The sequence below is a fragment of the Lissotriton vulgaris genome, unplaced genomic scaffold (genome assembly GCF_964263255.1).
Source record: "Lissotriton vulgaris unplaced genomic scaffold, aLisVul1.2 SCAFFOLD_2334, whole genome shotgun sequence".
NCBI classification, from domain to species: Eukaryota; Metazoa; Chordata; class Amphibia; order Caudata; family Salamandridae; genus Lissotriton; species Lissotriton vulgaris.
In genome coordinates this window covers 44,460-58,545 of record NW_028252487.1, presented here as the reverse complement: position 1 = coordinate 58,545, position 14,086 = coordinate 44,460, and the positions used below count along the sequence as shown (strand labels likewise).

The window sequence follows — 14,086 nt, the reverse complement described above, 5'->3', positions numbered from 1 at the left end:
CCACTGTACCCATTTCTCTGCTATATTAGGCAGTGAATCCAATCAACCAATGTGTTGGTATTTGCATACAAGAGGTAAACACATTTCTCAACAAGCCATGCTTAAAGCGGCAGAATAACCAGTCACCCACTTGCAGCTTTCAATTTCCACAAATACGTTTTCTTTGCACAGTTTCTATAATTTCACTTTAATTTTTTTCTCAAGACCAATAGGTGCACTGTGAATGTTTTGTACATTCAGTAGGCTGTTTGATTTCAAAATAATATTGCTATGGAATGCCTTGATTTTTTTCTCCAGTTTATCAGCAAATACCCCTTGAAACCTTTCCTTCCATGGCAGTCCAATAACATGATTTAGCTTACGGCCTGATCACCATTCCACAATGTAACTCTGCTCAGGGCGATTGGAGTCTAATCTTAACTACATCCCAATCCCAGCAAAGTTCAGCCATCCTTAACAACGTAAACCACATGTGTTGTTCTGCTAAAGTTGAAACTAGCTCGCCATCAAATTTTCTAAAATCTAGAATCAGATTCTTCACGTATTAAACATGCCTGACGTTCAACTTCCACAGAGTGGTAAAATTGCATCCTTCCTATTCATGCTTTCAGAGTGTAAGGTGAACCTGATTGTCCGTCATTGAGACACAGGTGCCACTATGCGATATTTGCTAGAAGCATTGTTTCATTTTCCTCATGTAACCCATAAATAAATTTCGTCATCACTTAGAATCCATGTCTGTTAAAATTGCATCTCCCCAATTACCTTCCCACTTTTCGTTGTTTCTTTAGCATTAAATACGCTAGAAAATGTTTGCACTTTTTAAATAAATTGGTCTAGTATTGAACAGAGTTCATGATTAGCCAACTAGTCCCTTCTACTACTGCTGCAACTTTCCACTTAACTATCTAGTCCAATATCACTTTCATTTTAGTCTCCTCATGTACACTATAGATTTTCGCTCCTATTTCCACTTTTATGAATATTTTTGGAAAACACCATTTTTCATTTTCAATCCAGATAACAATTTCTGCAACTTGTTCCAGTGAAGAGCCCTGGGACGAAAGGAGTCTTTCTTGCATTGTCTTGCTACTAATCTATTCTATAAGCTGCTCCCTTATCGCTTCATCATGACAAGTGCCTTGGACCAATGAGCATCCAAACTCAGAGCACCTCCATTTAATGATCTATTGGCTCCCTATGCATTAGCACTCTTTGAAAGAATTTGTATCTCTCAGAGAAAGTGTTTCCCTGCAATTGTACATTTTAACAAATGCCTTAATTGCAGAGGCATACTCTTTAACATTTCCCTCTTTATCAGTTACTACTTCCTGTGGCATCAGAAATTTCAATATTCTCCTGCCTTCTGGTCACCGAAAATATTTAATTCCCTTTTAAGTGTTCACACATTCCCTCCAATAGCCTCTGACTGCAAGCTGAAAGCTTAGCTATATTGTTGTCTCTGTCTTGCCCGATTATATATCCATGATGTTAGTTAGTGTTTTTTTTATTTTAAATGTGTGTTCCCATCTTATTTAAAATCCTAATTATAACATTACTTTAACCTTAACTTAAGCCAATATCTTTTTACTATACTTAACTATAACGTTGCTTTTACCTTTGTTTTCTAGTCATTTTTTTAACAGAAGGGAAGACCTTAATACATACCTAAGTATAAAGTGAAACTTGAGCGGAGGTTTCAACAGGAGTACCACAGTACCTCACAGGATGGAAGTCTTGAGTCCCGTAGGAGTACCACTGTACCTGCAGCCTGAAATTCGGGCATGACTTCTGATGGTGTTCCAATCTTTGACATAAAACTTATTGGGCATTAAATCTGAGGTTGCACCGTCATCGATAGATGTTTCATCGATGAAGGGGTCGTTGACAGGTGGCTAGTCGATGGGGGTGTCGTAAATGAGTGTGTCTTCGACAAAAGTGTTATACACAGAAGTCTCATCAATGGGAGTGTCATCAACGAAGATGTCATTGACGGTAAAGCCAAAGATTTCTTGGCAAAGGTGTCATTGATAAATGCCAATTGATGTGCAATTGATAATGTTGTTTACAAGGGTTGTCATTTCTTTCTAGCTGGTGTCTTCTACACTGCTGCTGTAGACAAAAACATCAATACCAAAAGATTCTTGCCTGTCAACAGCGCTGTCTTTGTTGCCATCAACATGTGAACTTTTATCATCGTTGTAGTCTTCAATGACAGTGAAACAAACAATGATGCCAAAATGGTATACTCTTTGGCTCCGGAGATGGAGCTTTCAAGTGAGAATGTGACTTCTTTGGAGAAGATGGTTCTATCCATAGTAGAGGCTTTCTTTTTTTAAACTTTAGGAAAGAGAGCAAATTCATTGCACTGCTTAGATCTCTTCACAGGTCTTTTTGAATTAGATGGATCCTCTACTCTTAACACTGTTTCAGAGAGAAGTTTTTTTTCCATGAGCGTGAGACCTCTTTTTTATGACTTTGATGCCAAGCTTGATTCCATATCTGAGGAAACTTTAGCTCTTTATTTTTTAAGCCACACAATAAGCCTTTCCTCTATATCCTTTAAGGTTTTTGAAGAAAACTGTCTGCTTATCTTGCAGTCTGTGTATGTGAGAGATGGATGAAACAATAAGTGCAAGCCTTATGAGGATCATCTTATAGATTTTCTTTTTCCTACAAAAGCTAAAGGGTCTGCAAAGTCAATTTTTGGTGCCATCGGACATCTTGAAGAACTTAAAAATTGAAAATAGTCTTCAAGGACTATATGGGATCACATTTAACTAGTAAGAACAACACTGAAGAAAAAAGACTTATATAGTGAGAATTGAGCAGCACTCAAGGGGACCGCCTTCACAAACGATAGAAATCTGCAGGATGATGATAAGGTTGCAGTCTTCAGACTCATTGTTTCTGATAAAAGTTTATTTCTTTTTTAAATGTTGTAACTAGGCTACTAAAGACCAATTTTTACAGTATTACGGCTATGATTAATACAAAACTGCTAACATACTGTTACTGTGGGACTCCAAGCTCAGCGACAGCGATGATTCAAGCATGTGAGTCTATTAAAGATCAAATACTGGTGAACTGTTTTTCTTAAGACCATGGCCATAGGTTGACTTGCTCATCGCCAGAATAAAGAAGAACTTGAACGAGGTTGATGCTGATACAACAGGCCAACAGTTTCTCAATTTGAGTGGAAACTGCCACTGGTAGAATACAGTACTGCACAGTAGATTCTCAACATCATTAGACTTCTACTTAAAACCCAGAGCATCCAGAGAACAACAAGGACTCACTCACCTGCTTCAAAATAAATTGAGAGGTCCGAATAGCAATGGGGGTGACTTTGGGAATTTATTATAACAGCTTCAAAGTTGTGATTTAACATTACAAATCTACCATAATGGCAATTATTTTGAACTATGAAACCCAGCAGACCTTAATAAGAGTTATTTAAAACAATTTTGTCAAAAATTATGCAAAATAAATTTCCTTTATATACTGTTGCTACATGATATAATAAATTCAGGCATTCCAAAAACTTTTTTCCGAAACAAGATGGAGAAAACCCAGTAAAAACCCTACATGTGTATTTTGTATTAGTGGAGAAGCGTGGCTCAATGGTTAGAGTGGCAGACCCTAATGCAGAGATCTGGCCGAGGACCAGGGTTCAATCCCCGCCTTGGCGGCTCTTGGACTCAATCTCCCTGGACCTGATAATTCTCGCCTCGGTGCCTAGTCTAATCATGGGTCCCACTCTGTGACTCTAGGCAATAACTTGCTTAATCTCCACAATGGCCCCAGCAGCGCTTGGATGCCTGGCTTCACCTTGGGGGTGCTCAGGAGTGGACATTTCACAGGAAAGCCAGGAAGGGTTCCACAGCGGTATGAATACAGCGCTACGAGACCTCAGGGTAGAAATGTGCTATATAAATACAAACACATTTACATTTGTAGAGCAACAGAAGAAATTCCACAAAACCGCTGTATGTAGTAAGGAAATAACTGTACATATCAATTTTCGATTTCATGGATCACACATAAAAAGTATGTAGTTTACACAATGTTTTTATTTCATTGTTACAAATGTTTCCCCCAATTAGATTCAGTACTTACATTGTTAACAAAGTTTACAGCATCTGGGTCAGTTTCGATCAGTCCTGGAAGCAATGCTACCCCACTTTCAGATATGGCTTTGTGAAATAATCCTTTGGACAATGGAGATAATATCTGCAATAAATGAAAGATGTTATTTGACTCCTTCTTATCTCACCTCCCCAAATAAAAAACAGAGGATGTTATTTGACTCCATCCCACCTTAGTCTTATCTTAATACATTTTTTCCCTTTTCTCTGTACAACAAATTTATCAAAACCAATGGACAGCTGGTGGACTGAGCAGACGGTGCTAGATATCCACCATGCAGACTATCAGGTACATGCATCAAACTCGGCATTTGCGATTCCTTAATTGCGATTTTTAAGGAATCGCAATTAAGGAATTGCAAATGCCTATGCATCAAGAAATCGCTAAATAAATTGCGATTTCTTAGAATTCCTTAATTGCGATTCGCATTTTGCGAATCGCAATTAAGGAATCCCTTCCCATTCATTCCTATGGGCCTAGAGGCCCATAGGAATGAATGGGAAGACAATCTCAATTTGCGAATCGCAATTAGCTAATCGCAAATTGAGATTGCGATTTCAAGGGTGCAGGGGTGTCCAAAGGACACCCTGTTGCACCCCTGAAATCAAACAATGCACATATGTTGTGTACACACATGCCCTAAAGGCATGTGTGTGCACAACATGAAAGTTAAAAAAATGCAAGAAATAGCATTTTTCTAACATTTCGCAAAATTACCATGAGGTCCAACCTCATGGTAATTTTTTCTCTCTAATTGCGAAATCGCAATTTTTTTTAGGTTCATGCATTGCTTTTGAGGAATCGCAAATTTGCGATTCCTTAAAAGTAATCGCACTTGAAAAAAATCGCTAAAATAGCGATTTATTCACTTTTGAGTTGATGCATCCCAAATAGTGATTTGGGAATCGCAAACGGCCGAATTTTGCAATTCGCACCGTTTGCGATTCCCAAATCGCTTGATGCATGTGCCTGTATATCTCTTGTTAGAGTAAACCAGACTACCCAATCTCAAGCAATGAAAAGCAGGCATCAATAATCAATGGAGTGATGTATGTGCCCTGTTACCTCAGACCTTCTCTGTGTCCTATACATACTCATCCTTCGTCATCGTTTTTTTTTTGTCTGGAGGTATGTCACCCAATTCCACAAATGTTGTAAATTTTTTCAGGCCCTCTTTTGTTTTCGCAAAGTAATTGACACATTTGACTCATTTTAAAAAGGTGTTGGGTCTCAGACTGGTGTACATACAAAAGTCTTGGGAGTGTGACCACTTTTCAGGTGGCACTCAATCTAAACATGTACATGAGAGCTCTAACCTTTGCTTGGTATCAATAACAAATCTTGTAAGCACTACCTCAAGATTCAAGTCTAGACACCTGCAAGTTCTTTAGTTATCCTGATGTAAAACTGTCCTTCACAATCATCTGTATGTATTCTTTGGTCAGATTTATGCTTCTTCTATTCAATGGCTAGGTAATGCGCAATGTACTAGACTATACACAGGCTTAGTTGTCTACCATACTCTACCATCATTTTCATACCTTTAGTAGCTGACAAGGATAGGTATTCCAAGTATGTTGAGAGGTCATCTGCATAGGATGTATTCTGTCCTCTCTGGTCCAAGCCAGCTGAACCCTATCAGGATCGGGGTCATCCACATCCATTCCACTTCCATTTCACCTCCAGGTAAATGGCAAGAGAGAACAGCATGGCTTTGCAGGGGTTATTATTCTTCTCTAATTCTCCTAACAAGGGTAAATGGTCCAGAAATGTTCCCTCTGATATTAACCCTGGTCCCATTTTATCTAGTAATCTCAACATAAAGTTTCCTTCGGTTTAGTCAATGGCCTTTTCTATGATGAGTGGCTTGGGTTACAGGTGGATCCCCTGGGCTAAAAAACACATTCTTCTGGAGGACACTGTTACCTTTCATTTGCAATAGATGTCTCTCCTTCCTGGCCATTCTACTTTGTTCAAGGCAATTGTGCCATAGACATATCAGCAAAAAAACAATTCAAGTCTATTAGCTCTTGCTCCCTTTTGGATCATACATCAAATACCTCCACTAGCTACATGTAATTCGTGGTTGCATAGCATTAGTATGTGACATCCACTTGGCTGGCCAGCCAGCCCGCCCAAAATCTTACTAGTTCTGTTTTCAGATTAATCATGTTCTGTGAATATCAGGCAAAAGGCCTGGAATTGCCCACAACCAAAAGGTGTAACTCCTACCCCAATTCTGCTAATTTCTTGTAGCACCCCCCTAACTGGAGTCAGTAATGTTGTAATTCTGTGTTTGGGCAGTGTGTCACCACACCCCCTGCTCTTTACTTCTTTCAAGGAAGAAAACCCTTGTAGGTTAATGTATAATTATTTGGTATTGTACTTTCTACCATCATCTTTAACACTCCTCTATCCTCAGTGCCGTTTCCTGCCCATTTCATCGATCCTTTATCACTAAATAAAGTTTCCTCAACTCATGCCAAGCTCTAACGTCTGAAGTGTGTTCCTCCAGGAGCCTAATGTTAGCTTGTATAAATAGTAAAAGTAAGTGAAAAAAGATCCTTATTCTGACAGGTGAATCTTTTTTAGGTACACCTTTATTTTGTCTTTGAACAGTAAATATGATTACCCTACTTAGCAGAATGGTCATAGACAGCTAACAGCCTAACTAGAAAACAACAGCTTATTGAGTTATTGGGGGTTAGGCTTTAGACATGGCATAGTCACAGAAACTGCCCTGGCACTTTCTTTAGACGGATTATGATCAGTTGTTGTTCAGGGTGATTATTCGGGCCTGTTGTTACTTGATCTGTTGACACCATTGATCTTGGTGGATGTACCATGTTACAACGCATACCATTACAACTACCTACCGTTACAACGTGACCATTACAACGCATACCATTACAACGCATAGCGCTTTGAGGTGCTGGATAGTGGTAAGTATAATTTACTATTCTAACTTTACTATTCTAGGGAAGGTGTTGGATAGTAAATTATACTTATTCCCTATCCTAGAGCGCCCCCCAGCGCAATGCGTTGTAATGGTATGCGTTGTAAAAGTTGCGTTGTAACAGTAGTGCGTTGTAACAAATGCGTTGTAACAGGTGTATACCATCTTGGTATCTTGTTAATTGATTGAATGAAGGCTTTATTCGATATAAAAGAATATCATAAAAGCATAATACAATGGGTTAAAATCAATATTTACATGCACATTCAATTTACACAATAAAAACATTGTATAAGCAGTTAAGACAAGTATTAAATTGACAGGGCAAGCCTTTTTGAACAAATTATCCAAGACCATTTCAGGAACTTGGATACACCGCAAACAAACAAAGTGTGTGTGTCGGACATTAAAATACGGTGGTCCGTCTTTCGAAACACGGCGACCGGGAATACACAGAGGAGGGATACCACATCTTTGTTCGTAATCCACAGATGGATCGAATTCTAACTACTATATAGAACTAAAAGTTGGATCCACTCCCGGTACAGCTTGGTACACACACGTATCAAGTATACTCGTGTGTTCATCCACCACACTTGGCTTTGGAGAACAAACATACAGAAGAGAACCTTTTGCTCTAGATTCAGAGCCGAATTTTATGATTTACATTCCAGCGTTCATTACCTCTAAATACGGATCTTTCTACCCGAAGCATAAGTGTCCATTATTTTCGACCTACTGACCTGTGGGTCGTACCACTAGCCCTGAAGAGTGGTGTTGACTCAATTCAAACATGACGAAACACGTGTCGGCTGAATGTGGACCATCGCTACATTTGTGAACTAATTAAACAACCTACCTGAAGGAAAAAGACACAAAGATCTGCAATTGCTTATTTACTAAGACATTGTCATACCTTATTTGAAACATTTGTTGTTACACTTTGATTGTGGTTGCGAGAGCATTGCTAATTTACGGAGGGCCACTTTGTGTTTCCTAGTCCCAAAATGGCTACATAGTGGTTTGAGCCACCGCCGCCTAGGGGCTAGATAGGCCAGACATTAAAAAAAGAGATGGGCAACAGACTCGACACGCAAAAAGGGGATCGCTGGTAGGGTGTTTTCCACCGTGCTAACAATTCGTTTAGAGGGAGCGTCCCTATTCTAAATTTAAAATACAGGGCTCGATCTAGGGGGTTGGATAGGATATCTAGATACAGTTCATAAACCACCACATCCTTAATATTCATAAAATCTAAAGTCGATTTGCAATGTTTAGAGTCTGTAGAGTTTTTACAAGAGATCCAAGTCCAGTATAGTTTCTTTAGGACGGCTTTGGGGGGGGGGGGGGGCAGTCCTGGACCCCCATGCCTCGCCGAGACCGATGACCCCAAGCAAGCGTTTCACATCCCTCAGCCACTTGATCTTGGACCAGCCCTCCATTTGCATCACCTCTAACAGAGCTTCTGCATATGAGGCCAACTCGGGCACACGCCACAGGCGAGCCCAGAGTAGCAAGGGACGTAGTTGACATTGGTCCTTAATCGATCTACAGCCCAGATCAATTAAAACGGGTATGGAAGGGGTGCTCTGGGGAAGGGCCATCAGTTCCTTCAGAAATGCACACTCTGATCTAGCTAGGGCTTCAAGGTTGCACGTACCCCACAGCTCCGCCACATACAAAGCAGCACTTACCCCTCTTGCTTTGTAGATCTCCACTACTGGGGTGATCGGTTTGGTTGAAGAGGAGCATTGTTCCTTTAGGAGAGCACCACCCACCCTTTATGGCTAAGTATCATTTTTTGGATGTGCGAATTCCAGTGCATTGAATCAGTTAAGCGGATTCCTAGGTAGTCGAATTCGGCCACCCTCTCGAAAGGCATGGAATTCAGCACCGGGGGCCGACCAATTTTTTGGGGGGGTTCAAAACCAAATATTTAGTTTTATTGGTGTTGATAATCAAGCCCCTAAGTGAGCAGAACTCCTGGAAGCTGTTAAGCAGGCTCTGCAGGCCCAAAGGAGTCTTTGAGATAAGGAGGGTGTCGTCAGCAAAGAGTAGTGTGGGGATACGCTTTCCCGCCAGGGGCGGTGCATCTGCAGGAGTTCTAAGCAGATGCTCGACCACTCCGTTCACATAAAGAGAGAACAGAGTGGGAGCGAGCACACATCCCTGACGGACACCTCTCCCCACAGGGATACTGTCCGTTTTTTCTCCATGCGTGCCCCACGGCACCTGAGCAAAGTTGTCAGCATGGAGCCTCACCAATAAAGACAGGATATACGGTGGCACCCCATCTCCGACAAAACCCTCCATAGCCCCTCCCTTGGTACTAGGTCAAAGGCAGTCTTCAGGTCTATAAAGGCAAAATAAAGACTGCCCTTGCCCAGCACTACCACCTTCCAGTACAGAGGAACCAATCTATAAGCTTGTTCTATTGTCCCTGTTACGGAGCGAAAGCCAGCTTGGTAGTCCGACAGAATGTTATTGTCGTCTACCCACTGAAGGACCCTCCCCGAAATCACTTTGCCCGCCACCTTTTGGGTTGAATCAATAAGGCTTATAGGCCTGTAGTTTGCGGGGTCGTACCGACACCCCTTTTTGTATATCGGGACGACCTCCGCCACTTTCCACGATTCTGGGACAGGAGCGCCATTGTTAATAGCGTTAAGCAAGGAAGAAACCACCTTCCCCCACTCTTTGTAGCTGGGGCGCAACAGATCACCTGGTAGCCCATCAGGTTCAGGGGCTTTGAGGGGCACCAGAGATTTTATTACGCTCTCCACTTCTCTAGGGGTGAATGAATCTCCTATTGTGTCCCCCTGAGGTTCAGCTGTATAGAGACTACTATTATCGATTAGCTGAGGAATCGTCTCATCAGAGGTGTAAAGGGAGAGAAAGTGGTTGCACCAAGTTAGTGATGAGATGTTGCATGTGATAAGGGTGCTATTTGGTCTGTTCCTGAGTCTGGTTAAATTCCAGAACCCCCTAGAATCTCTGCCAGCACTCGCTTAGTTGAGATCAGAACAGCACCTATCCTCCAACTCTTTCTTTGCTGCTTTCGTTCTCTGGGTATACTTTTTCCTAGCAAGCGTGATCTTTGCCGGGGATTTAGTTTTAACAGCAGTGATCAAGGCGGATTTATCCTCCCTGCATTTTTTAGTAAACTAGCCTGGTTGGTTCTTAGGTCTCTTGTTATTCCCGGATGGAGGATCGCTAACTGGGAGACGGAAGAAATTACCCATAGCGTTGATTAAATTACAGAAAAGAGCTGTCACTGCACTGGGTGTCTCGGTGCACAAGTCCAATTTGGGCTGTGCAGTTGCTAGGAGCGCTCCAATAGCTAGCAGGTTGCCCTCGTCCATAGCGGCATTGCACCACTTCAGGCGCCTCCCACAATTAGTGGGTCGTACTGCTGAGGTGAAGGCTGGTTTAGAGGGCGTGTGCTAGCTAAGTTCCCTAGAACACAATCAGTGAAGAGTCAAGGAGAGGGGTTGTGGTCACTATCGGCTGTGGGTGAGACCACCATATCCCGCACAAAACTCCACAAGTTAACGTTGAGGAGAATATAATCTATCCTCGATGTGTGATGCGCCCTGTTGTAGGTGTGGGCTCCCAGAGGATCCAAAAGCGTCTTCCCGTTCACGGCCCTCAGGCCATATTCCAGGGTCAGGGAATTAAGTTGTATGGCCCTTGGGGACCACCTCCTGATAGGTGGAATAGTTAGGGTGGGAATTCCTCTCATAGCATCTTCTTCGGTAAGACCCAAAATGTCCTCCGTAGCAAGGGGCTCAAAAGTGCAGTTGAAGTCCCCCGCAACCAGGACATGGGATCTAGCCGGGCACTGTCTAAGAACGTCCTCCATGCCTGTAACAGTGGGTGACTGTAAGCCTCCTTTCGGCCCCCTGGCATAGATGTTAATAATGTGCAGGGTAAGCCCTCTCTGTGGTCCCTTGAGTGAAATTCTGAGTAGATCGGGGGAGTTGGACGCATGCTGCATAACTTTGCATCCCAATGAAACATCAAACCTTATGAGAAGGCCGCCTGAGGGGCGACCCTTCCCTGTGGGGGAGGGAACAGCGGGTATAAAGAACGATGAGTACCCCACCTTATGGCAGGGTTCCCTGCTCCATGTTTCTTGGAAGATACAAATTGAATGGGCCTCCACGAGGGTATTCCAATCGGGAAGGTCCAGCTTCCTAGAGATGCCCGCAACGTTCCAGCTGAGAATCCTGAGAAATGGATCCGCCACAGCCAGCTCCGTGCGGAACTCAGACCCAAGTATGGCCGCCCGCCCCAAAATAGTTTGTGGTAAGCCCTCTCTCATGGGCCTCGCAATGTAGTTAGTAGCAAGACCAGATGACAAGTCTAAAGGCCGTCTAAGGCGTGGGAGAATAGAGTCAGAGGGACTGCCTGGAGCAGGACGTGACTGGAGATTGTCAGTAAATGATTCCGGGACATGGTACGTACTCAGACAAAAAGGTGTGTCCCAGGAGCAAGTATCATTTCAATACCCAAAAGCCCTCGAGTGGTTTGTGACCAAGGGTGAAGTAGGTAAGAAAGAGAGAAATGGTGGTACTCAGGGGGGATGGAACTATGCCTTCCACCCCACCCTTGATAACTAACATTTGAAAAACTTGGCGGCCTAGCATAAAAATAACTCACATCTACTAAGCCAATACCCTCTCCTCCATAGCCTTGCTGCTGGTTGCAGATGAATGGGGCAACCCTGGCATCCTTGAAATTCAGTTTTCAAAAAAGTTTTCCTTTCTGTGTTATTAGGCTTTTATGTTAGTGACCAACAGGCCTACATGTATATCCAATAACTTTTGTTTTTAACCGTGACACTAAATGTTATTATAACTCCACAGTAGATTGGATTAAGATCTCTCAAAGTTTATTTTCATAAAACAAATTCATTCTTCATAAAAAACATTTTTGCAAATATATTCATGCAGTGCTCTGGTACAATATTCACACCTCTCTCTCACAATTCCGTTTTACGGTATTCTAGCACAGAGTCACTGTTGGTCATGTATCAAACTTAAATATTAAATAAAGCAAGAAGTTCACAAATTACTTAATAAACATATTCAATATACACATACAATAAAATAAGTCCTTGAAATTCACCACCACGCAATCCCCCTGGAGATACTTGTGTCCGTATCCTACCCACCCTACCCTTCTAACGTTTAGAATCTGGCCATCCAGCTTGTTAGGCAATGGTCTGTTTGCTCTTAACCAGTGCATGGCTTTATTTTTAAGCGCCTGGTAAGATTCATGCTGGCCAGCCTTCAGTGGTGGAACACTAGTAAGGACAGCAACATATGGCTGACAGTCAGGTGGAAGGTTGACAGGGAGGGATCCAGCAGCCTCAGTGAAAGACTGGGCAGGCTGCTGAGAGGCAGGTGCGAACTTAAAACTATTTGTGCTAGGTTGTTCTAGGGGGGCTTTGGGGTATCTTGTTAATACACTTCTAGTAATTTAACACAGTTGGTGGCTTTACCACCTTTTTGTTCTCAAGTTCAGTGGACCTCCAAAAGCTAACACCTGCCCCTGAGCAGTTCTTAGCCATGTTATCCAATAGTAGGTGGATAACATGGCTAAGAGCATTAGCTCGGTAATGCATGAATATTGCGGACTTTTCAGCGATATTCATGCATTTCGGCCGATTTTTATCGCTTAGGAGATAAACCTTGATAATAGCAAGGTTCCTAAGCGATAAAAATCGCCGCAGCTCGGCGATAAAAATATCTCCGCTACACCAACATAGCGATAATTATCGCTAGTTGTTGGTAATATGCCCCAATGTGACTTAATTTCTTGTAATTAAGTGCTAATAAGATGAAACTTTTAATGGTTGGCAGACACCCAGATAGATGGACTAACACTTTTTTATCCAGTTTTGAGATTTTACCGGATACCATCTATTTCAGTGAAATGTCATCAGGTTCCCCTTGGTTCCCAACTATATATTGTGCCCCAGATTAGAGTGATGCTCTCATATTGCTGTATTTAATTGAAAGTAGTGAAAGCACGTTTTTTGCTTCTGCCATAATATTTACATGGACACATCAATGCTTCATATATACTATCAAAATTAGGCCACTTTAAACATTACTTTATTGAGAATGCGCCCTCGGTCTCCTCCCTGATCGTCCTATGGGAGGCATACAAGGCAGTGTTCCATGGACAGGCAATCTCCCTTATAACAAATCAAAAAAGAGAGAAAGCCCAGACAGTGGCGACCCTTGAACAGGAGATGCATGACCTAGAAGGGGCTCAGGTAGCAATAGCAATTGGAATACTCCAGTCAGCAAAGGTGCTAGGCCCTAACTGTTACCAATAGAGTGGTACAAGCGAAATACAACAACACTTACACCCCACCTAGTGGCTATGTATCAGGCAAGCTTGGATAGGTGTAACTCCCCTGGGACCAACGGACGGCGGCAATAGTGGCCATCCATAAACCCGGTAAGCCTGCCCGGGAATATGCCTCCTACAGGCATATATCTTTGATCAACGCTGAGGCCAAAATATTGGCAAAAACCCTAGCTACCAGACTTACACCGCATATGGCCACGTTAATACACCCAGACCAATCACGTTTTATGCCAGGAAGAAATACAGCTCTAAATTTGAGACAAATACATGGCGTGCTGAGACGTAAACATACTGTACAAGAAGATGCGATTGTTCTGTCCCTTGACGCACAAATGGCCTCTGACACGGTCAAGTGGCCCTTCCTCTTTGCTGTCCTTATTAAGATGGGGTTCAGACCTAAATTCTGCTCATGGGTTAGGCTGCTGTATGCCTCTCCCATGGCACATGTAGTAGCCAATGGGCATATCTCCGGGGAGTTCCCACTACACCGAGGCACAAGACAGGGCTGCCCTTTATCGCAGCTCCTCTTTGCCCGAATACTAGAGCCCTTAGCGGCCTGGATAAGACAAGACCCAGTCATCCGTGGACTCTGCTGGA

General features: G+C 42.5%; 1 protein-coding gene across 1 annotated transcript in view; it reads right to left on the bottom strand.

Moving 5' to 3' along the window:
* The window catches only part of LOC147662143 (fatty acyl-CoA hydrolase precursor, medium chain-like), a 269,558-nt gene that overhangs the window by 238,932 nt on the left and 16,540 nt on the right, over positions 1-14,086 (bottom strand). The window contains exon 3 of the mRNA XM_086951080.1: positions 4,120-4,233. Within this exon, the coding sequence (XP_086807206.1) occupies positions 4,120-4,233 (114 nt within the window). The remainder of the gene's footprint in view (positions 1-4,119; positions 4,234-14,086) is intronic.